The 23,745-nt window shown below is 35.7% G+C and overlaps 1 protein-coding gene across 15 annotated transcripts in view; it reads right to left on the bottom strand.

Annotated features, from left to right (window-relative positions):
* Window positions 1-1,783: 1,783 nt before the first annotated feature.
* Window positions 1,784-23,745, bottom strand: part of MAPK9 (mitogen-activated protein kinase 9) — a 28,511-nt gene continuing 6,549 nt past the window's right edge. For 4 of the 15 annotated variants that reach the window (XM_030503972.1, XM_030503973.1, XM_030503975.1 and 1 more), the window contains exons 3-12: window positions 21,066-21,195; window positions 19,853-19,911; window positions 18,693-18,831; window positions 16,625-16,790; window positions 15,680-15,751; window positions 11,478-11,660; window positions 10,441-10,565; window positions 9,859-9,922; window positions 8,741-8,812; window positions 1,784-8,081 (exon numbers count right to left, since the gene is read on the bottom strand). In XM_030503972.1, coding sequence (XP_030359832.1) covers window positions 7,939-8,081; window positions 8,741-8,812; window positions 9,859-9,922; window positions 10,441-10,565; window positions 11,478-11,660; window positions 15,680-15,751; window positions 16,625-16,790; window positions 18,693-18,831; window positions 19,853-19,911; window positions 21,066-21,195 — 1,153 coding nt within the window. In that variant the 3' untranslated portion in view covers window positions 1,784-7,938. Of the gene's footprint in view, window positions 8,087-8,740; window positions 8,813-9,858; window positions 9,923-10,440; window positions 10,566-11,477; window positions 11,708-15,679; window positions 15,752-15,976; window positions 16,049-16,624; window positions 16,791-18,692; window positions 18,832-19,852; window positions 19,912-21,065; window positions 21,196-23,745 lie in introns of those variants that run through there. The other 11 variants (XM_030503977.1, XM_030503979.1, XM_030503976.1 and 8 more) reach the window with 11 other exon arrangements.

Genomic DNA, 23,745 nt, shown 5'->3' on the forward strand with positions numbered 1-23,745 from the left:
GAATCTACTTGGATAATGCTTTGTAAAAAGCACTTCCTTGCACACACGTCATCATCCTGCTGCTTTATTCTTTTTTGTTCGCTATTTAATGAATTAGATCTTCCTCTAGAGCTGAAGCAGCAAACTGAAAACCATCCTATCATCAAATGCAGAGGAGCTTTGCAATCACCTGGGCATCCCTGCTTTATCCAGATAGTTTTTTGCAATGCCCTTTATGGAAGAGGTAAAACTTCCAAGTTCTCCACACAAGAAATAGCAACATCGCTGTAAAAATTATTTCAGACTGTCACAGCTGAAGCTTTTACAACACCAAAGTCTAGCTGAGAGCCCTTGCCCTGAGCCCTTGCCCTGTATCTAGAAAGGCAGCTATGTTAACTCTTCCTTTAATACTACAAAACCTCCCTTAAAAGCAATTCGATCAAAGCTTTGCAAAGGGCCTGGAAACCTCGCCACTGTCTTTGCAAGAATATTTACCTCTTCCTCAAAACGAGTACAATGGAACTGTGCTTTCCAAGTTACCTGTACCTCTGCCTTGTTCAGTGAGAACAAAATGAAGTACATTATTTGAGTACAAGGTGAAGAGAAAATTCTTCTGAAGTACTTTTATATATGTACATATACACACATATATAGCCAGTAGCTTACCTGAAACTTGCAAGAAGTCTGACAATCTGATGCTGACACTGTTGAAGCACATGGATGGGAATACAGATCTGCCAGTACTACCAAGCAAGCTTCCGTCGCTTAAAAGCCCTCCAAATTTCAAAACACACATGGCAGTAAAACCAAGCACTGTTCATGTCTCAAAATGCTCCAGGAGAAAGCAGCTCCAACCACCTCCTAGAGCTGTTCTTCATTCCCTTGCCATACCAATACTTTTTTTTTGGTTAAATTGAAGATAAAGTGGTAACTGAAACTCTATGTTTTAAGGTGACTAAGCATACACCATTTTGGGTACAGAAAACATTCTACTTCAACACAGGAAGAATCAAGAAAAAGAAAACATAGCTATAGCAAATAAGACAGACCGCTCACATTTTTTAAGTATACATATTTATTTGTCATTTTACAGTGGCTTTAGTACGGTTTTACGATAAGGTTTTTGGAGGAAAAAGAAAAAGCTTCAGAATGAGGCTTGAAGTAGAACTTCAGAACTAGTTATTGACAGTTTTCCTTATGAAATTCTAGTTTCCTTAAAGAAAAATCAATCCAAAAAAACAAGGAAGCATGACTGCTGTTGATAAAAAACCCAAAAAACTTTCTAGTCATCCTGAAAACAAAATCCAGCATCAGACAAAATAGCCACTGCATTGAAAGGAACATGTTCCTATTGCACAAGCATCAAGAATGAGATATGACAATCAAAGCCTAATTTCATAGGCAGAAGAGGCCACATATATCTATATAATTAGACTTCAAAGCACATCTTTCTTCTGAAATTATATACCATACTGTAACTCATATTAAGGCCATAAAATCAGAACACTGTAATAAGTGATAGGGCTTGATGCTACTTTTTGTGACATTTGGTAAACGGAAGGTGAGAAAGGGGGGCCCAAACAAGCCATAGAAAGCATTCCAAAGGGAGTTAAAACTTGAAGGCATTTCAAAAGAAACTCTCAAAGAACTGATTTTTGGAGGGGGGTTATTTTGAGTCATTAGATAAAACTGGATTTCAAGGAGCCTATTCTATTCTTTAATAGCATGTGTTCTGGAGTATACTATAGAATATATTCTCTGGAATTAACATTTGGATTTGTATGAAAACAGGTAATTATTTCTATTTGTTATTCCCTCTTCAAAATAGATGAAAATTTATATATTCTTTATACATTATCTTAATGAACAGGTAAGGCTTCACTGCACTGAGTTAACTGCATGCAGGTATCTGTGATTTGCTTTTAATTACATATCTTGATTACACTAAACTACTAAAACTACCTGGGGAACCCAACATGTCATGTAACTTCAAGAAAGGGATACTGATGCATTGCTATCTTTTCTAACTGTATTCATTTCATTAGTGTACACAACACTTGAAAGCAATAGCTCCAAAGAAGCAGTAACTACCATGGAAGTTTAAACATATTACTTTAGGAAAATTTGGGAATCTGATGAAGCGGAAAATGCACATTAGTCATTTTTATAAAGTTTGGCTTGCAACCGCTTAAGAAAATATAGGTATCAAAAACAGACAAATACACTGCTAACCATCTGTTACGTTTTCTTTTAAAAAATTAGCACCAATTTAAGCATCTGAATTCATAGAAAAACTATGTGACACACCTGGTTTCTCAAAAAAGATTTTCCCCATTAGAAGACAACACATTAGCATATGCTCACGGGTATTAAATTCACTTTGTTATCAGTAACAAATAGGACTGTTTCAGGTAGTGAACATAAAATGCTGTTCTTACCCGATTACATTCTTCTCTGCTTTTGCTACCCTAAGAAACTACAGAGTGCTGAACTACAGAAACAAATACACAGGGATTTGCCTAAGTACACCCTAGAAAGCATCGGGGTTTCAGACTAGTATTTCAGAGCAGGGACGATGTCTTCCTGTGGTATTCATACAGCATCTACTGCAGTGGAGTCCCAATAAGCAGATGTTCTGGCCTCGCCACAGCAGATACAACTTATGATGTGTAGCCAAAGGTAATAAAAAGCTTTTTGTTGAAGAAAAAGAATCCCAGTGCTCATAGCTAGCTGACCCTGCTATAGGAACACACACTGTTGTATCTTTGTTGTTTCTTTATCTAATAGATGGCTAGGTAGTCACATTGCTATTCAAGTCACCTACGGGCATTTGAGTACAAGATGTTTCTCAAATGATCTCTCACTATGTGTTACATTTCAGCCCATTAAAAAGATTTCTAATTTAAAATCTCTGAAAACAAGTTTATATTTAAAGGAACACACTGATCGAATCTATCAGAATAGCAAAGATGGCAACCAAAAGTTAAACACATTAAACTTTCATGTCATTCCTTTTTACATTATATACTGGCTGTATTTAGCAGAATCCTAAAGTGCTTCAAACCCAGAAATTAATAAAAGTTGATTTCTTCTGTGCAAAACTGCAAGCACCTTTCCGAAAAACAAACAGCAGCATCAAGGAGTAAAAACCTTAAAGAGTTAAACGTATTTTCTCTATTTTGTTTTGAATTCTTGGACCAAAATAATTTGCCATATTTTCAATAACAAATTGCAGAAGAGTGCATTTTATTAGTTTAATTTTATACTGGACTTGTTATACACATACTGTTTGAAATAGCGGACCCAGGGAAATTTATATCCACAAAGCAACATTGTGTGGGATTGAAATCCCACAACTAAAATTTTAGCTACAAAAATAGTCATTTTATAGAACACAAACAGAAACGATGGTTATTCTCTCCACTTTCCTCCAACACTAATATGAGAAAAGATGGTTTACTTAAAACATTAGTTTAGCTCCAGACATTTTTAGCATGCAGAGCGGGCAAAAAATAAAACTGGTTTAAGTTGTGTAATAAGCTTTTAGAACATCACTATCACTCATGTAATAGACAATCTAAAATATATGTAAAATAATGAGCCAGAATACACTTTTTCTGTCATATTTCAACATGTTTAAAAAAAATAAAATCAAAGACACTCTGGAAAAGCAAAGAAATCACTAGATTCATCTATAAGAACTCAAGTCCAAATTCTGCATCTGGGTGCAGGTGTCCCTAGATCAAAACCAGTTTTGAGCAGGAATTCCACAATACACCTCCCAGGAAAGAATTTGGTTCCCAGTATATGGTATCACTAAGTTTAGCATCAAGCCCTGATAGAATCCATGAGACATACGTAGAATATACAGACAAAGGCTGTTCAGCATTTACCCCCCACCATGCTTAAACTTCCACTTCAAGTGTCACAGTTCAAATGAAACACTCCACACAAACTGTATTGCTGCAAGACTGAACCCGTACTCCAAAACAGCATTATGTTCAGGAAAGATTTGTCTGCACTTTAACATCTCAACTTCCAGCACACGTGAAAATAGAGGACTGCACTTCTGCCAATAGAAGGGTCATCCACTCAGCTCTTGGAGTCTCGGGATGTTACCTGTATTTTGAATGTCTAAATCCTACTTAATTGATAAAATCATGATTTTAAGCTAAATAGATCTAAAAAGGAAACCAATTTTCCTTTAGGAAAGGAAAATTAAACATATGGAATCACTTTTTTTTCTTAATTAATTTTGAATAAACACATATGCTCTGTTAGGTCTTCAAAAAGAGAACGAAAACCTCCAGATCCCTCTGGTTCCTTATAGCTTTTGAAACTTACCAACCAACTAGTTAATTTCTAGTTAAGGTTGAGTTTATTTTGACAAGGAAATGCAAACCGTTACCGGAAACACCACAAAACTTCCAAGGCTGTTTACAAACAGTAGTTTCCAGTCATTAGACTAGAATGGCTAGTGATTTTGTGTGATTCATGCAGACAAAGCCTTAATTTTGACATTCATTTCTCATCTTTTTCAATATAAAACTAAATTTGCCATATCACAGTATTTCCTCAAAGCACACTTACAGGTTGCTTGTCCAGAGTTCAAAATGCCAAGCTTCTCTTTCTAAAGGTTGTGGCTTTTTGAGGAAAAATGATATGAGCACAGATGAAACGAACTGTTTAAAACATACTCCATTTCTGCAATGCCATTCAGCTACTCAGTGTTCATTTATTTAACATAATGTTTCTGTAACTAATCTGATTGATAGCCATAGATCCCTCTTTCTTTCAGGTGAGCAGTTAGGATTACAGATTGTATCTATTTTGACCACCACTTATTTTTAGTCTGATTTCATCGACTGTTTATGTATACTGCAGTAGTGTTAACACTATACAAAGTCTCTCAAAGAAAAGCAACATTCATTTTCACAAAACTGAGCAGGTTTCTTTATATATATATGTATATGTATACACACACTCACATAGTCTTAATCTTTAAATACATATAAATATTTATAAATGCCAAAGTGCAAAAAAAAATGGTCAATTGCATCACTTAACATACATGATTTTAGTATTAGGAATAAAAGTGATTGTATTGCACACCAAACTCTCTAAACTCTTAAACCCTTGCCAAGTTACACGTGCATTTCGTTCTCCATCAATGATAAAGTTCTCATGGCATGGATGACCATTTCACAAACGTGGCACTGAACTTAATCTGCAGTCAGGAATACAACTAGATGTATATAATCTGCATGCAGCGCATTTATAGTCTATATGTGCACACTGAAACAGCATGGGAGCTTTAACATGCATCTATTCTGCATGCGTTTTTCTGAACATAACCTGCATATGTGTCTTCTTGAGATCAGTGTTCACTCAGGTATTAGCAATTTGGTGTTGGATTATACTGGAATCAAACCCCACAATATTCACAGACATTTCATGCATGCTCTGAAGGCAGGAACATTTCTGTAAAATTCTGAAGTGTCAATGTATGCCATAGTATGATGGTGTTAAAAAAGTAAGGTATGAGACAGCTTATCCTACAACAAGATTTACAAACAAACTCAGTTAATCTCTGGGCTTTTTGTTGAGGAATACATATTCAAGCTAACAGTATGTTCTAGGAGAAGGTCAGATACCGGTTCAAATCATGGAGACAGGGCAGTTGTGTTAAACATTGAACGATAATTCGAATCGCAGAATAATACAGGTTGGAAGAGACCTGGAGGTCATCTGGTCCAACCCTCATTGTTCTGAGCAGCCCAAATCCAATAGGAAAAATTCAGCTCTCAATATCTAAAATCTCTGTGGTGTTAAGCCTTCTAAAGCAGTAACTGTTAAAATGAACACAGCAGAGTGCAACTTCAGTTGAAAAAGATAAGAATGAAATCCAAATAAGTTACTTGCATAGTGAATCACTACTGTTCATTTTGAATTTAGTAATTTTAATTTACACCCATAACAAGGATTAAAAAGATGCCGAAGAACAGCAACCTGTACTGTTCTGCTATATGGTAAACAGCCATTTTTAAATGTTTATTTTTTTTTCCAGTGACAAAAGTGCACTAAAAATATTTCACATATATTGTCAATATCCAAAAATAAAGATATCCATAGGTTTAAAACCAAACAAGAAAAAACCCAAGCCCTAATATCCTGCAATTCATTTAAACAGCATTTTTAAAATCCAAGATTCCAGATGACAGTTCTGAAGTTAATGTTAAGCACTTTGTTAATTTTTGTATCTTTTTAACCTATGGGACAGTAAAACCTTAATATTTTTGCTAGAGCAAATTTATCTATTAAAAAGCAGTACAATTTTAATATAAAAGTAATGTTTGCATAAAGAGAAATTGATGCTTTTCAAATTATAAGGTCGGAAACAACGGAGAGTTTTCTTTTACAAGAGAAATATGTCAGTAATGCAGTGGCTGGCTGGGCCAGTATATTTTATAAGTTCTATTTATATATTCAAGTCAAGAGTATCTGGATCAACAGCTAAATATAGTGCCTTTAAGAAAGTGGTGTTTTACCTCATCTTGTACATCTCTATTACTCTTATAGCGATATAGTTTAGTCTCACATGCATGCACACACACACACACAATCCTTTAGCAAAGTTTCACACCTGTGCACTCCAAAGTGGACGTGCACAAATTCACAAGAGTGTAGTATAAAGCAATTTAAGCCCTACTCTACTGCAAATGCTTTTTCTAATTGAACATATTGTGCAGTGTAACAGGCAATATTTGTATTATCTGGTTCTGAAAACTGTACTCATAAGCCTGTATTGAAACAGCAAATATTCTCAATCTCCTCTTCTCTGACACTGTACTTAGAAAATATGTATCAATTATGTTCTCATCCCCCAGTACAAATAGAGAGCTTTCCTAAGGCCAGAATAGAGCTGAACTCTGTTAACTAAATACGTAATTTACAAGTGACTCAAAACTACTGTATTTTTATTTCTTTAATTACTCACTAGATAGAATGGACCCATTAAAAAAATGGAACACATTTATGCAGCTCTTTTTGAAGCTGCAAGTCTCTCCAATTCATCTGTCCTTTTATCAGAGCTTGCAGTGAATGAAGAGCATCACAGATAAAATTTCTGTTTCTTTTTGGTAAAGGACCAGTATCAGGCTAGAAAATACAGAACATTTTAGCACTCTCTCCTCTTCTAAACAGGCACTGCTCCACAGATAAGTCACTCATCCTTTCTTAACATTTAATTAAGCCACTGTATCTTCCACCTACATTTAAAAAACTGAAAAGTTAGACACACATGCTCACAGGTGAAATACAAAGTAACAGCTATATTCTTTACACTTCACGCTTATCTCTTCTACAAGAAGATAGAATTGTTGGAAAGTGAAGATAGAAAGGGCTCAATAAAAAAAAAGTGCTATGTGAAAGAATAACTGCTCTTTAAACATAGAACTGACAGCATTCAATGTGTGAGATCACACTTACATACAACGCTCCAGTCGTTAAATAAAGCAAACTGCCACAGTCACACGTTAAAACAAACTTCACAGAGACTGTACATTCAAAAAACCTCTAATGAGCAATACTGTACTAAAATGTAAACAACCATTGTGTCACAGAAGCCTGCCAGTTGGGACTGAAGACTCATGAACCCACTTAAGAGGAGTTATTGGCTAAAAGTCTATTGTAACTGCTCACCTGAAATAGGCTGAAACAAACAAAAGCCTATAATAGTGTCTAAATTCAAATTCTTTTGTTCTTTAAACATTGATTTGCTTTCATTCTACAACATTAAGCAGGCAATTTCATAACAACTGAGTAAAAAAAAACAGGCATTACTTTAGCAGAACATGCAGAACATGGAGTTTTTCTACTTGGTTCCATTAACTTACAAGCAATTCAGGCCCAATGGAAGCAAGAGATCTTTTCCAAAGTCAAGTCTGCAATCCTGGCTGATCATCGACATCCTTCGAGGGGTCCTGTCAAGGCATCGAGGCTGCTGTCTGTATCGGAGGCCAATGTTTGCTCTGTTGACATGGATGAAATGTCATTGATAGATGATGACTGGGAAGGACTGGTGTTGCTATTCACTGCTGCATCTGTGCTAAGTAAACCAAACATAATAAAATCTGAGGCAAGACAATATTGCAGACACAAATAACATCACTTTCCCCACAGAAATCCTTAGAAAAAGAAAGACATAAATAAAGAGTAGAAAAGCAAGCATTTAGTAAACCAGAGGTGAGCACTAAGAGATATTTATTCATCTCCCTCTCTGCAGAGGAAGGCAGGAAAGCAATGTATAATGTGAACAGAACAGCAGCAAACATCCAGGATTCAATCATGAGCATAAATACTTTGCACTATTAATTATTTTAAAGGAGCCCTAATGATGTTTAAGCCTGCATGAAAGGGATTTATTGATGCAGAGCCACAGAATAAGCATTCAGTGTAAAAGCTATCTATGCAACAAGTGATGTAGCATGGTATTGATTATTTCATTTGATGACTAAGCCCTTCGGGGAGAAGGCAGCTCAGGGTCTTGGACACACAGGACTCCCTAAGTTTTCCTGTAACTTACTTCATAACAATGAAAAACTATTGCACTTGGATCTCCAAAGGCAGATCAAAATCAAGAGTCTTGAACAATGAAACTTTTGCCTACCTGGATTATTAAGCAGGATATCTTCATTCACTAGTGCAACAGATCAGCACTATGCATCATAGTTACAGGCGAACTACTGAAACAATGACTAACCTGAGGGCTGATCTTTTACCACACCATTCTTGCTCCTTTCTTCCCAATCCATTACTTCTTTGTATATTAATTCTTACATGAGAAGGGTGGGAGGAATGAGAGAAAAGATAGAAAAAATATTGTAAGGTCACAGAGGATTTGTACACAATTCACATATGTAGAAAGGTCAATGAAATGGTTAAGGGTCGGTCTGGAAGTACAACTATATAGGTATTTATTTTCACCTTTTTTTTTAAAGGCCTACAGCAATGATTAGATAATTCTATGGATTTTCTTTATGCATCACAGAAAGACATTAAGCATGTACCAAAATCAACATATTTTCTAAATAGCTGTCCATTTAAAAATACCAACCATCCCACCCCAAAACTTCAGGTACATCTACGATGCACTGATATTAACTGAGGGGAAAAAAAAATCATATTTGGATTTTAAAAAATCCATATAGACTTCCTTAATTTGGAGTAACATAATTTACAAATGGATTCAATTAGATTTAAATAAACATTTTAATTTTCCACCTTGCATTAATCCAAAATAATCTGAAGTATACCTGTGCAGACACGCTCTAAAGAAAATATAAACCAGAATCAATACCTGAGATTTATAAAGCTATTTTACAAAAGCAAGCAGCTTTCAAAGTAGTCAAAGATGTTTACTGCCCTTGGGCCTGTGATGGTAGCTGTTTAAAATTTAAACTGCCTCACCACTTAATGTATTTGACTACCACTATGAGGTGAATTGATTTCAATACCACAATGCCATGTATTCTTTTGTTAAAGTCAACAGTTTAACCTATTTGATCAATAAATAAGCAATGAGAGGAAAAAAAGAAATCAAACAAAGCCACACAAGGCAAAAAAGCTCTTCTATTTAAGACCTCTAGAACAAACGAATTAGTAAATATTGTCAAGAGATATGGCTTAAATAATGCACAGTGAGAAGAGGCGCATGTTTCTAATCACAGGATTTTCTATCGAGGAAAAGAAGCGTTGAGATTACAAATGGGAAGGATAAAGATGAAAACCGCAGCATTTGGTTGAGCACATGTACTGCAAGCCACGCATTAATAATACAAGTTCTTACAATAAATGTAATTTGTCATGTTCACTTTTTACCTTTCCATTCTTCAATTGCATGTTCTCTTTCTTCCAATTGCGCATCATAAATTTGAGGTGGAGGCTACAAAGAGAAGAAAAATCTGTAGAGTATCTACTACATGAAGTTAACACAACCAATCATAACTAAAAAAGCTAAAAATGACAATTTTCTTAGCATTTTGTTACCTTCATCTCTGACAGTCTAGACTCTATATCTCACATTCATTTTAAAAGTCCAGAATTTGCTTTTACGCCCTGCTTCCCACTGAAAGGCTGTTTAAAAGCATCAGCTAAAATTACACTCATTGTAAGGCTTTATGGGACCTTAGAGAAAATCCTCTTTTCAAAAAGCCCTAGATTGCCACCATATAGACAACTCCTTCTGTAAAGTAAAAGGAACTATTAACAACCACTTTCAAAATGATATCAACTCCATTCCAGCAGCTGTTCTTCAGGTGATTCTGCCCCTAATGTTAATCTGAAGGCTTTATGTGTGACTCCTGCTAGCCAAAGAATGAGCTCAAAGCATGCTCCTGACTAAAACTAAACTTTAAAGTTACTAAACTGATATCTTAAAAGTTATTTTAAATGGAAACTTACAGCTTCTGCTTCAGCTGGATCATACCAGACAGTAATATAAGGATGACGTAAGGCTTCATCTACAGAAATTCTCTTGTCTGGATCTACTACAAGCATTTTTGATAATAAATCTCTGGCTTGGCTGGCTAGAAAGTAAAAATGAAAAGAACATACACGTAAAAGAGAGGTAGAGTTTAACATCTGACACAGGAAATGAATACTAGGAACACAGGACATACATGTAACAGATTTCACTGTGAAAACAGGCCCACAAATCCAAACCTTCTTATACACCTATGTATTTTTTGCTATTATTCAAAATAAACCCATCAGCTGACACCAACCAACCTCAGTTTTGAACAGTTCTGCTGTTACATGTGTCACAGTTTATTCAGCCCTAACTACTGAACATAAAACACACTAAATGTATTTTTTTAAAGCTTATTAAAAATATCTTGGTACAGAAATGATCTAATTTCTGTACCAAATCAGATTTCTATATCAAATTAGGTTTTCTTTTAGAGGTGTTACTGCAGGATAACTGGCTACCCATTGTTGCAGTGGCACTTCACTGATGTTTCTTTGCTGTTTGAATGACAACTGCAATAATAAAATCAGCTATAAAAAGTTGTTTTATGCATAAAAAAATATTTGACCATCTAGAGACTATAAGAAGGTGGGTTTTTTCATTGTATTAATAATTATCTAAAAGTCAAAGTATAGCCAAAATGAGTTACATATACACATCAACTAGAAAAAGATAATTACAAATAATTACAAATCTCCATAACAGAGAACGTTTAGGCAACAGACATTTTTCAACAGATTAGAATTAAGAGAATTAAACAGAATACTGGGGACAGGGAAATAGTTCTGTATTTAACGACTACTACTAATATTCCAGGACATGTCATAAAGAACAGAGCGTATGCAGCTTCTAATCTTGACACCTATTGCAATAAACATTTTGTATCAGTTTTGGTTGGTTATTAAGTGTACTGCAGAGATTTTAAATTAACATATTAAAATGAAAGAGATACAAAAAAAACTCGCCTTACTTTTTAACTTATCACGATCAGATTCTGATGGAAATATCCAATCTGGGAAGAGCTCTTCAAATTTAATACCGGGATATTTTGGCCTGTTTTCTACATAATTCCTCACTGTAGGCTGTAGTTTCTTCATAAAGTCTGCTGATGGTGTTCCTAATTGTTCAATAACTTTATTCCATTGATCAATATCTGCACCATATCTTTAGGAAAATCAGCTGAAGAATTTGAAGTCTGCACTATACAAAAATATCACTTACAGAAATCTGAAAAGTTAATGGAAACTTGAACAAAGGACACAGATATGAACTTCATTCTAGCATCAACAGTATTCCGAGCTGCCATGCAAAAAGCTAGACTGACATAAGAAAAGTAAGATTCAGATTTCATAATCTTAAGGACAGGCCAGAAGTGCTGCACAATGCATTATGCCCAAGTAGCTTTTCCTAATTATTATCTATTGGCTAGTATTGAAAGCAATACTTTCTTTGAGTCCAAAATCAGCTTTACTTGGCAACTGTACCCATAGCAAAACTGTAAGGACAGGAAAGAAAGGCTGCTTTGAATCTTCTGAAGTACAACATATCATCAGTGAAGATTCCTGAAAGTATGGAAAAATACATGAAAAAGACCCTAAAGCAAACAAATACATCCCATTCAAAGGAAGGAATTTTGTGCTTGTCTTCTAAGGAAATCAGGCTTTGGGTAGTAGCAGTTTTGGGGGTTTGGCTGGATGCTTGGGAGTTTTGTTGTTTGGTTAATTTTCAACTTTAGAAAAGGTTCAAAGGAGTTCTGAACGGTAAATCCAGATTCCTGGAGGTTTTTAGCAGGTTCTTTTAAGTGTATCAACTGTGGTAATACTCAAAAAGACTACTCTGTTCTTAAATTCAGAATTTAAGTATTTTATAGAAATGGCATTTACAAGTTGCAAGTTGAAATTGTGCTTCATGTTTCTTCTGGACTGCCCTTCTCCCTCTTTCAGGTGAAGGCACTTCCCCTAGACATGGTGACATGATTATAGAGATACCAGAGTCTGCTCTGAAAGAGCCTCGTTGAAGTAACAAAGCTCATTTATCACACTTGGAAGACACTGCAGTTAATATTCCTGATACTTGAGTTTACTCAGATTTACATTTTTTTCCTGATAAAAAGAATGTGCAATTCCAGCAGAGTCTAACCACGGACCTTGCAAAAATGTCCTGGATAAATTCTTAATCTATCACTTCAACCTATCCATTCTCATAGACAGATTTTGTAACAAAACAGTAAGTTTGCTGCACTTTGAATTAAGATGTATTATAAAAACACTGAAGCGCTTTTATTTCACAGTTAGTGTGCCAAGAATTCAACTAGAAATATACATATACTCAGTGCTTCATGCTAAGACTTTAGACTTCCGATACGAAGATTGAAAATTTGCTTATTGAATACATTCCAATGGAAAAACTGTATTCAAATCAAAATTAAGAAGTCAATACTGTTAACTCTCATGCTAAAACAAAGCACACACAAAGGAAATTTTAACATACAACAGGAAATTTTGCTCCTAGCTGGAAAAATGGTTTCTGTGAGATCTCCACCAATCTAGATTCAAGAAGATGCTTTTTCTTTGAGTAACAGCAGTCTGGTTAGTCAGTCAAATTGAGTCCAGCCGACTGTAGTCTCAGGGCACTGGAGGGAGGGCAGGAAAACTTAATGACCTATCCCCCTTCAGTAATAAAAACTGGAAAAAAAAATGTCTCCGTTGGATTGTTTAAAGTGTTTTTCAGATACTGAAAGCTGATATAAAAAAAATCATCAGTATCGGACTGGACTTGAAATAAGTTAAGCATTTTAACAGAAACTCAAATGGGAGGAAACCTTAATTTCAACGTAAAGCACGCAGCACATGCTATGTGAATAACCTTGCAACCTGAAGACAAACTACCTTCCCTATTCTAGTAACCTCAGGGTCAAAAGTGAAAAGAATTTTAGCCCATGCCAAGTGTATCTGCCTACTTTTGGGGACTCTGGAAGAAAAGAAGTTGAAAACAGAGTCCTTATTACAATCACAATAAAACATGATTTTCCCCAAGAAAGCATGAATACCCCCTCATGCTTTTTGCATGAGTCAGGCAACTAGTTTCCTACACCACCTGGGCAGAAAGAGCATTAAAACCACTCTGGTGCTGCTAGGCTTTCCACTATTTCATCCTCAGTAACTACGTTGCCTTGTTTTTCTATATTTCTCATTTCTAGTGCAACAGCAACTGCCAGTAACTGAGGCCCTCACAGCACCAGTCAGGAGCAGCTCCAGTGCATCCACTGCCCTAGCTATGCAGAGCATCTCATTCAATCCAGAGCACTGGTCTAAGTATCCTGACAATCCTGTTGACCATATGGGAAAATACATGCTGAACTTGGTTCCCTGCTGTAAATCCCCAAATACTAAGTCAGTTTTCAAATTAAGTTTAAAAAACAAATACACACACACAAAAAAAGCAAAGCTTCAAGGCTATTCACACCAACATTGCCCATAAACCACACTGTCAAAACAACCCTGCAGCTGAAGGTAAAAGAAAATGACAATCTGACTGAAGCAGTTATCACTCAGGAGAAGTTTCAACAACACAGTTATCAGTATTTCACATTAAAGAGAACTGAAAGTCTTACAAGAAGTAAAGCACAGCTATGCACTTCGATAAGATACCAGGGGAGGAAACTCCTTGAAACATAGACTGGTGGAACTTCAGTGACCTCCAGAGAACCACAGACATTAACTTGCATAGTCAACAAGTATGGACAAAATTTCCTTCATTTTATTCATGAATAAATCAAAATAGCCCATGCTAACATGCAGGTGAAAGACACATAACATCCATGAAGAATTGTGTTAGGTTGGTCTGAAGGCTTCAAAAGGTAAAACAATAAGTATAGAAAGGAAGAAAGGTGGAAAACAAAAAAGACTTATTTAACAATTAATCATTTGTACTACTAAATAATGCGTGATCAACTGCTGAAGATTAGTGTCATGAAATTTAGCATTAAAATTGAAAGTCCTCCTCTATAAGATACATCAGTACCTATGAACACGTACTTGATATTTTTAGTGGTGGACTCAACTTTTCCTTGCTGATGAGCAAAATTATACTTCCTTCAAAACCTTGGACCACAAGTAGCTGTAGCTTCTCATGACCTACAGCCATAACAGGCAACTGTGCTTTAATTACATCATCTGGATTCTATTTGCTCATCAATTTTGAACATCTAGTCCTACAACACTACTACTTTGCAACATATTATTTATAAGAGATGAAATTGGTTTTCCTCCGATTTTTATAATTGGAATTTGATAATGAGTCAAACATTTGAAATGTTGTTTCTAGGGAAAGATTTTGAAATACACCAAAACCTTCAAAGAATATTTACTTTAGTAAATGATCACTTCTGTTCACTTAATACAGTGTATAGACTTGTTTGAGATTTCCAATCTCTAAGGCATGAAAACATAGATATGAGGGGTTTGTTTTTAATACAGTAAAATTTCCTACAATTACTATTGTACAAGAAAGCAGAATTTTATGGAGACAGATCTGGGTCAAAAATACTGGAGGGAGAAACGGAGGAATAACAATCTTATAGAAAAAGTAAGTCCAAAATAAAATTTTCAGAGAATGAAAAAACTTTTAAAAGAAAAAGGTTTTCTTTTTATATGAAGTAAGAGTAATAAAAGATTTCCCATGCAGTGTGATTGCAATTAGGACACCCTTGCCCAGCAAGTGCTAATAAGCAAGAGAAAAATCTGACTGAAACTCAAAGACTTGTACAATAAAAAAATGAGTCTACTGTTCAAACAAATAGCAAAATCCATGCATAGTAAAAAGTAACTTTGTAGGCTTTTGCTTACAAAATTTATCTACAAAGAAGAAAATATACGTACTGCTATCTATTTTTTAAACCTAACAGTATCCTTTCTTAAGCTACAAAAGCTGAAGCTCTTAATATGAATTCCACGGATTCAACCAGTACAAATTACATTAAATATAGTCTACTAGGAAAATAAAATGGAAAGCTCTACAATTTGGTTAATGACACTAATTTCAAATAGTACAGTAGATCTATTAAAACATATTATTGAAAATATTGTTTCTGCTTTTATACTTATACAGATCAAAATAATTGTGTTTCTGTTGGAAGTGGAAGGGGATTCAGGGATGACTAGGGAAGGATACGATCAGTGCCTTGGAATATCACACAACCTTTCACCAATTCTCCCATGATGCACCCAACTGACCAGATATCAACTGAAAGTAAAAATGAAATGATCAAATTATGAAGTATCATGAACAAAAGTGAGGAAAACAAACAAAAACATCTAGCATCTACGATAAAACACAACAATGTGGAAAACCAAACTGCTAACATGAATTTTCAATCATATCAACACCAACTGACTGTTGCTAAGTTTTGCTATTAGCATCTTGGAAAATATAATCAGTGTTTACTGAAACAACCATGAAGAAGGATACAATCTCTTCCTGGGAACAGGACTTTATGGAGGACCATTTCTGCCATAATGCACCCAACAGACCAGATATCCACTATCATATGTTAGGTGCAACAAGGACAAAAGATTAAAGATGGTTTTAAATACCACAGTTCTTTATTTGTAAGCTCACACTGTATTCCTACAGTCCTGCAGATTATTTTTTGTACCATCCAGAACAGCCTCTACTAAAGTTCTGATCCATATCTCACTTGCTTGTGCAAGCTGCCTTGTGCATTATAGGTTTTTTATTTTCATTATCAGTAGCCCAGCAAGGTCCTGAGAGTCCCTCGTTTTACACAGCCAAAGTGACATGTATAAAAAAAGCATGATATCCCCAAGCCCATGTGATAAAGCAAGAAGATGTACTGGCATAGAAGTCAACAAGACAACAGGACAACACAGGAAAAGATTTATCAGTAGAAGGGGAGAGGGAGTAAAATGTACACAGAGCAGAAAACTATTATATTCACCAATTTTTGTTATTTCCACTACTGTGATTAACATACTTTAACAGCAGACATGGCAGGAGGAAACCAGCCTTCCCTCCTCCTTTCAAGGCTGTTATGTTCTGAGACAGGTACAGGTACACTTCAGACAAAGGATTTAAAGCATTATTGCAGCAACTTACCGTTCTCTTTATATCCCATTCCAAGGATAACCTCTGGTGCTCTGTAATACCGTGTTACTACATATGGAGTCATCATAAAGTTAGTACATGCTGTTCTTGCCAGTCCAAAATCAAGGATTTTGAGCGTACAATCTGATTTTACTACTATGTTGCTGGGTTTCAAATCCTAACAAGAAATTACTTCAGTTAGGGAAGAATCAACATACATTATCAAATAATACACTAACACTCCCCCCAGTCAATACATGCCACCAATTCACTTCATTAACAACTGTGCATTCCTGTTTTATCTGCTCATTTATACACAGACTAGAGACAAGTTGAATGCTGCACAGCTAAGTACTCAAAAAAATCAGGGAAATCCAGAATCAAAGTTGTCTGCAGAGTCTATTTTACCTAGTTGTGCTCTAGTAGGATAGTCAGTTACACAGTGGTCTATATATATGCACCATGTGTACATATATTTGCTTCCTTTAACACGTTAAGTGGACGTATTTTGTGTATGAATAGTTGCATGGTAAAGGAGACTATGTTTCAAATACTGTCATTATTAGGGCACAGATCCTAAAGACATCATCATCAATTAGGCAAGTATGTGTAGCAAAAGGAGTATCCCAACACACAAAGCATTAATAAATCGCATTTGTTAGTAAAAGATAAGCCACGTGCATTACAGTGATCAGCAAATTTCACAGAATTAGCAGATAGTGCAAACACTAAGTAACCCATGAGTGAGGAAAAAATATAGTACTTTAGGAGATACACTTAATGGGAACAGTCATTACTGCACCTGAAGGAACACACAGAGAAAACAAACCACGTTCTCGGGTACAGAACTTCCTTTTCTTGAAGCAGATGGGGACATGCAAATAGTTCACGAGGGTCTGCACATTTCAGGAAGGCAACAAATGTTCTGCAGAACACTACTGAATTGACTCCACTCACAGAGTCTGAGTAATTTCTACATGTAATTCCTACTATTCCACTCCTTCTGAACTATCCCAGCTCTGTTCCTTTCCTGGCCTGGTTTCTTTTCAAAACCAAATCTCTCAATCAAGAGTTTCCACTGCAGAAAGGTCATTTTGTTTTGGTTCTAAACTAACCCAACCTAATGCTCACCACTTCAGCTTCTCTATTCAAATAACTTCACGCCTCTGGTTAGCTATTCACTGTGCAGTTCCTCTCATTGCCCATTTTATTGTTCAACCAGTATCAGCTCTGTTGGTTACTCTGTTAGCTCTTTTGAGCTCAAATTTCTCAGCAAATTTTGTCTTCCTTTTAGCTTCAAATCACCATCATGTCAGGTGGAATTCAGCTGGAGTTCCAGTCCTCCCTGCTTCAGCCTCTTACACACCTTACCCCATAATTTTAGGAAAGCCCAGTACCAAGACTACCTGGATACAGACTTAAGCCAACTATATATAAACTTCTTTGCTCATACCACAGGATTTTAACAGTAGATTTTTTTTCAGCAAAGATCTGTAGGAAGTAGATCTGCTGTAATTTATACAGCTTCTCAATCATGTTTATGGATTGCACATAAAAGAAAAAAGCACATTAAACTATAACTGGATAGAGGTTTTAGCCACCAGGTAAAAACACAGACAGACATTTAAGACAAGTATGTCCAGGAAGTAGGGGAAGAAAAGGAAAGGAACAGAAAAGAAGCTGAACTGTCAGACAGACTAGTCATGAAGTAAATAAATAAAAGCAGCAGCAGCAGAATACTAGAAAACAGTGGCCCAGGACCATGTCCAGGTTTTTGAATATCTTCAAGGATAGAGATATTTAAGAGGTAAATATTACATTTTAAGACTCATTGTTTTGTAGTTTGAAAGGTCCACAAATACTCATGTTTTATTTTTTAATCAGTTCAGCTAACCTGATTTAAGATCTATTTACAATATAGTTTTTATCTTTGGATTAGAAACGATCTTCAGATTTAATAATAATCTTATGAATGAAAGAAATACAAACTTAGCAAACAGCAACCCCTTGGCTTCCCCCCCTGTTTCATGAGAACATCTGTGTTCATAAGAAGTATTGTTAATGATCTAATACTACCTACTCTGTGGATGATACCAGCTGAGTGGAGATGTTTGATACCACATAGCATTTGGTAAAGAAGATAAGACATTCTTTCATGATCCAATTCCATATGAATAACCTGGCACAAATTTGCATCCATCAGCTCCATAACCAAATATCTATAGCACAAGAAAGAAAGCATTAAGAAAACTCGAGTCTTACTCTTCATATCAGGTTTAAGCTTAGCATGAAAGATGTTTAATAAAAGTCAACTACCTTGCTAACATACGAGTTAAAAAGCTTATGATTAAAAAGAACCACGTATGACCAGCTTCAAAATTGAATTATCTGTTCAAATAGCCTCACTATTAAAAATCAAGTGCTCAGTAGTCCATCACAGGAGATTAGAATTCCTCTAGTTTTATACACAGTAATACAGAAGAATAATTCTGAGTTTACGCAGCATGAAAAACTAAGACTGACTGAAGCTGATGCAGAAATTGCAGATATTGCAATGTATCAAAACCTGATGCTTCCTTTTACTGTGTTTTATTCTTTGTTTTAAACCAAGAAAATTGAGAGAAACACAGAAAGAACTATGACGATATAATTAATTTTCAAGTTGAAATATCATCTGCTTATCCACTTGAGATGCACACGCACTCCCCTGTTTACCCAAGAAGCCCATTCACAAAACACAACAGCGCATTCACTGGAATCTATGAATACCCCACCAATTAAACTGCCATGAATCCTTTCTAGACCAACTGACATCGCTTGCATCAAAAAGAAGTATCTTCAGTTCTTAATTGAGGCCAAAAATACTGTTGTGCTGATGTGACCGGCATGGCAAAAAAATGACACCAGGTTATCCAGACTGAGCTATTATCCCACGGTGACCCATTTAGCTAAAGGACAATGCACACAAAACAGATACATATGCAATCAGCAAAGTATGGCAGACAAATGAATAAAAGGTAAATAACATGTTTATTTCCCACTTCTATGTTATGCATGTAGTGAAACAACTTTCTTGGTCTTTCATAAAGAAATCTAGAAATAACGACTAATTAAAGGCTAAATTCAGTTTTTAGCTACCCTTTATTTTCCAAGTGTGAAGTCTGCAGGATACTGGAAATAGAGCTCCAGGGCTTAGGGCAGTGTTTGTCAGGAAAATTAAACCAAAAAACTAGTACTTACACATCCTGAAATTCTTCTAGTGACTTCTGTGGTGTAAATACATTTAATAAACTAATTATCTATAAAATAAAAATAAACGTTAGGAGAAAATTCCACTTTAATTCACTATCGCAGAAGTTACTATTCAAAATCAAATGCACACTGTTACTATATACAATTTGAATATTACTTGGCTTCACTTAAGTGACATGTGCTGAAAACCTGCCAACTCAGAAATAGTTCAGAACTGCAGCATGGATGCCAAAGGAACTAAGACAGGGCAAAACCACTTTTTTCTTTTTAAAGTTATATGACACCTCCTATCTTGTTCCCCAGTGTCTGGAATTTATCCCCTTTTTTGCCCATAAATAATAATCTCTTATTTTAAATCACGTCATGAAAGGAATTTCAACCAAGGCTGTCAAACAACGCATGCCCCACACCATCCCATTAAACTTGAGTTATGATGTACCGTTTCCAGAAGAACTGCTAAAATTACTGTACTGCCATCCTTAATAACCAACTTGCTTTTATTCTGCTACTTCTGGGCTTCAACAAGAGCTTACTTTGAAATCGATCCCAACAGGCTGATTGACTCCAGGAAGTTTGAGACCTGAGGGTACAACTTCCAATGATCAGCACTGTTTCTATAGTTCATGCTAGTACCAGAACATAGCCGTCACATAAACCTTATATTCTTGTACTTGAACATTAAAGTATTGACATAAGGATTGTTATTTTAGAAGGCTCAAAGACTTTAAAATATGTATTGTCCACAGTATTCCACTTCTGTTTACCAATAAACTGTTAGGCAGCACTGCACCCCTGCAGACCCCACCACTTAAACACTGTATTTAATAACAATCTCATCTAAGCTCAGAAGATTTAACTACAGTGCAGTTACAAGAGCCAAAACCACAAACAAACCCACTGCCGGACAGACTTTGCTGCGGTACAGCTTAAAAAGGCAAATGTAATACCACAAGGCCAGCACAATAAAGTTGAAACTGATGGTAAACCTATACCAACAATACAGCAAAAACCTCCTCCTCTTGGCACTTCACACTCCAAACAGCTCTCCCAGGAACTAAACCACACACTGTGGAGAACTTCAGTACCAACAGCCAATCTTTCCAGTCTTTCTCTCACTATTTTTCCATTACTTTGGTTACAAATGCTGAGCTTTTTTGACAACTTACAGTAACGAGGGAGAGAAATACAAAGCCAAACTTACATTTTTGTGATTGACGCATTTTAAAAGAACAAGCTCTCTGTAAGCCCTTTTTGCGTGGGTTTGATTCTGAAAAGGACGACTCAGCTTCTTTACAGCAACATTTATTCCAAGGACTGTATCAAACGCAGCACTAGAAGTTTTCAAAGACAAACAACATAAGTTGAAGTCTGTTTGAGGGAGAGGAGGGGGCAAAAGGGAGTCAGGAGTGAGGAAAGAAATCAAGATTTGTGACAAAGCCTATTCACTACCTTCATGTAATTTTCATCTACCAAACAAGCATCCTTTAAAATCTACACATCTTTTAATAGACACACATAGGTTAAACAGAAGGCACTAACATTCGTCAGATGTCTTCCTGCCCTTCTTTCTGTCTTAAGACCAAATCTGCTGACTCAAAACTCACATTCAAAATTGCAAGATCTAAAAATATTTTAAGCTAATTAAAAATCAAGCAGCACTTCAGTTGCCTCATCTGTATTTATGAGTATTTTTGATAGTGTTGCTGATTGACAACCATTTAGTATTTGCAATAGAAGTTTCTCTTTGCTAAAGAGGAGTCACAACCACATCTCCTTAATCCGTTCTGCAGCATCAATACCCTCCTGTATGTGGATAGTACAGTTATGAACAATTGTAGTGTCTAGCATAAAATTACATTCATCAACTGGTTTTGGGAAAAAAGTCCACAGCATTGAGAAATATGGAAAACTCAGATGGCAGGCAACAATACAAGAGTTTAAAATAGTGAACACGACCATTAATTTTACCTCTGCAGTTTAAGGTCAGGGTGTAAACTTGCTTTAATAGCTGTAAGAATCTAAAGCTAAATTATATGTATATGTAGAACAAGACTGAAGGGGGAATATTCTGCATTAGTAACTCACAGACTCTTTGGCAAAATATATGTGAATTCATACCACAAAGTGCTGAAGAGTTCCAATCTTTAAATAGTTCTAGGTTTTAAATAAGAATTCCCACATTACTCTATTTCCATTTAATGTTACTTTCATAGGGTAGGAAAGAATTCTTATTCACATATATTTTCCAAGCATATTTAAGCTCTTTATGAGCTCCTTTCCTATCTCATCAAGACATGTACAATACCAGGCTTAAAAGGATCATCAAATTATAGTACTCTTACAAACAGTACAGCTCCCCTGTGATAACAACAATACTCAAATTATATGAAGTTTATCAGCATCAAGTCACTGCTTTCCCTACTGGGAAAAGCAATACCAGGTTTCACCCGTGAGACCAACTGGCCAGAAAATTTTCCTCCCAAATATGAAAGCACTGATGTTTCAGTATTCACTTCCCCTAGAAGACATATGTAAATCACAAGTTTTGCATATGTTAATGACTAACTACATCTGGGAACTGGTATAAAATCAATAACCAACAGGGCCTGCATGAATTAGCTGTTCAAGTCAATCACAGGTCCGCGGTGGACAAAGGAGCAGTTTTAGTGGAAGTGTCCCTTGTGATTTGTCAAATCAGGGGTATGTCAAGCCTCAGCCTGAGCACATATGAAGAACTCACCCTGAACCTCTCATTTTGCTTATCTACATGGGAGAGATTGACATTGAAGCTCAAAAAAAAACCAAAGAAAAAAGGAAAAATGAAGCTATCTGCTACCTACACAAGCCAAGGGGAAGAATTACAAACAAACTAGTAGAAGGAAAATAAAAAATTGGTAAAAAATTGCATGAGCATGCATTTATTTCATTTACCAAGGAAAAAAGACAGAAGTTAACTCTATTGCCGCCAAGACCACATGTAATTTTACACACACAACAACAACAAAAAAATCATAGATATAACTGGCATTAAATGTCTTTCCCCACCCGTGCTCATATGAATTCAAAAGAGTTTTCATAATGGCAACTGTTTCAGGCACAGATTTAAATAAAGATGATCTGCCAGAGTCTACCCAATTATCACCTTGGCTGCTACCAGAATGTCTGCAAATTATTTCAGCATTTGATATCATGGAAGAATCTCAATGTCTATCCCACCATACAACAGCAATTCCAATTTCATCACAGCAAATTGCAATAGGGTCTTCACTGCACTTGTGATAGTTTTCCAAATAGTAACAAGAAACTTATGTTTCTTCAACTGCAACTGTAAGTAAAGTTATCAACACAAAGCTGTGCTACTTAAATCACAGGTTTGCTACAATGCAGGACAAAAGAAATTTTCTGGGGTAGAAACATCAGATTCAATAGAAAAAAAAATCAGGAAATCGAGGCCAAGAAAGGAAAAAATATGTCAGGAAGTTGAAGACAAATTATTTGAAGAATAATTTCATGTGATCATTCAGTCCAAAATAGGCTTCAAATGTATTAATACTTAGGAACAAAGAAGTACAGAAAATCATATGTAAAAGTGTACTTTGCATATAAAATACAAAAGGTATATCCAATTTCTCTCCTAGCCTGTTTGCAGCGTGAGCTAGAAATACCCTCTACATAACAACCGAGTTACTTTTTCATCTTCGTAGAGCTTTCAATCCTTGCTTTTCCTAAGTACGTATTTCTAAAACTACTTATTTTCCTACGTCTTTATATCAATGAAAAAACTAAGCAGAAGCAACACCAATAGAGTTTCTCATTAATATTTTGAGAAAAAAAAAAAGGCAAAATTCAGACCTCTCTTAGCTGAACTGACAGATGGGATT

Source organism: Strigops habroptila, chromosome 12, assembly GCF_004027225.2.
Source record: "Strigops habroptila isolate Jane chromosome 12, bStrHab1.2.pri, whole genome shotgun sequence".
NCBI classification, from domain to species: Eukaryota; Metazoa; Chordata; class Aves; order Psittaciformes; family Psittacidae; genus Strigops; species Strigops habroptila.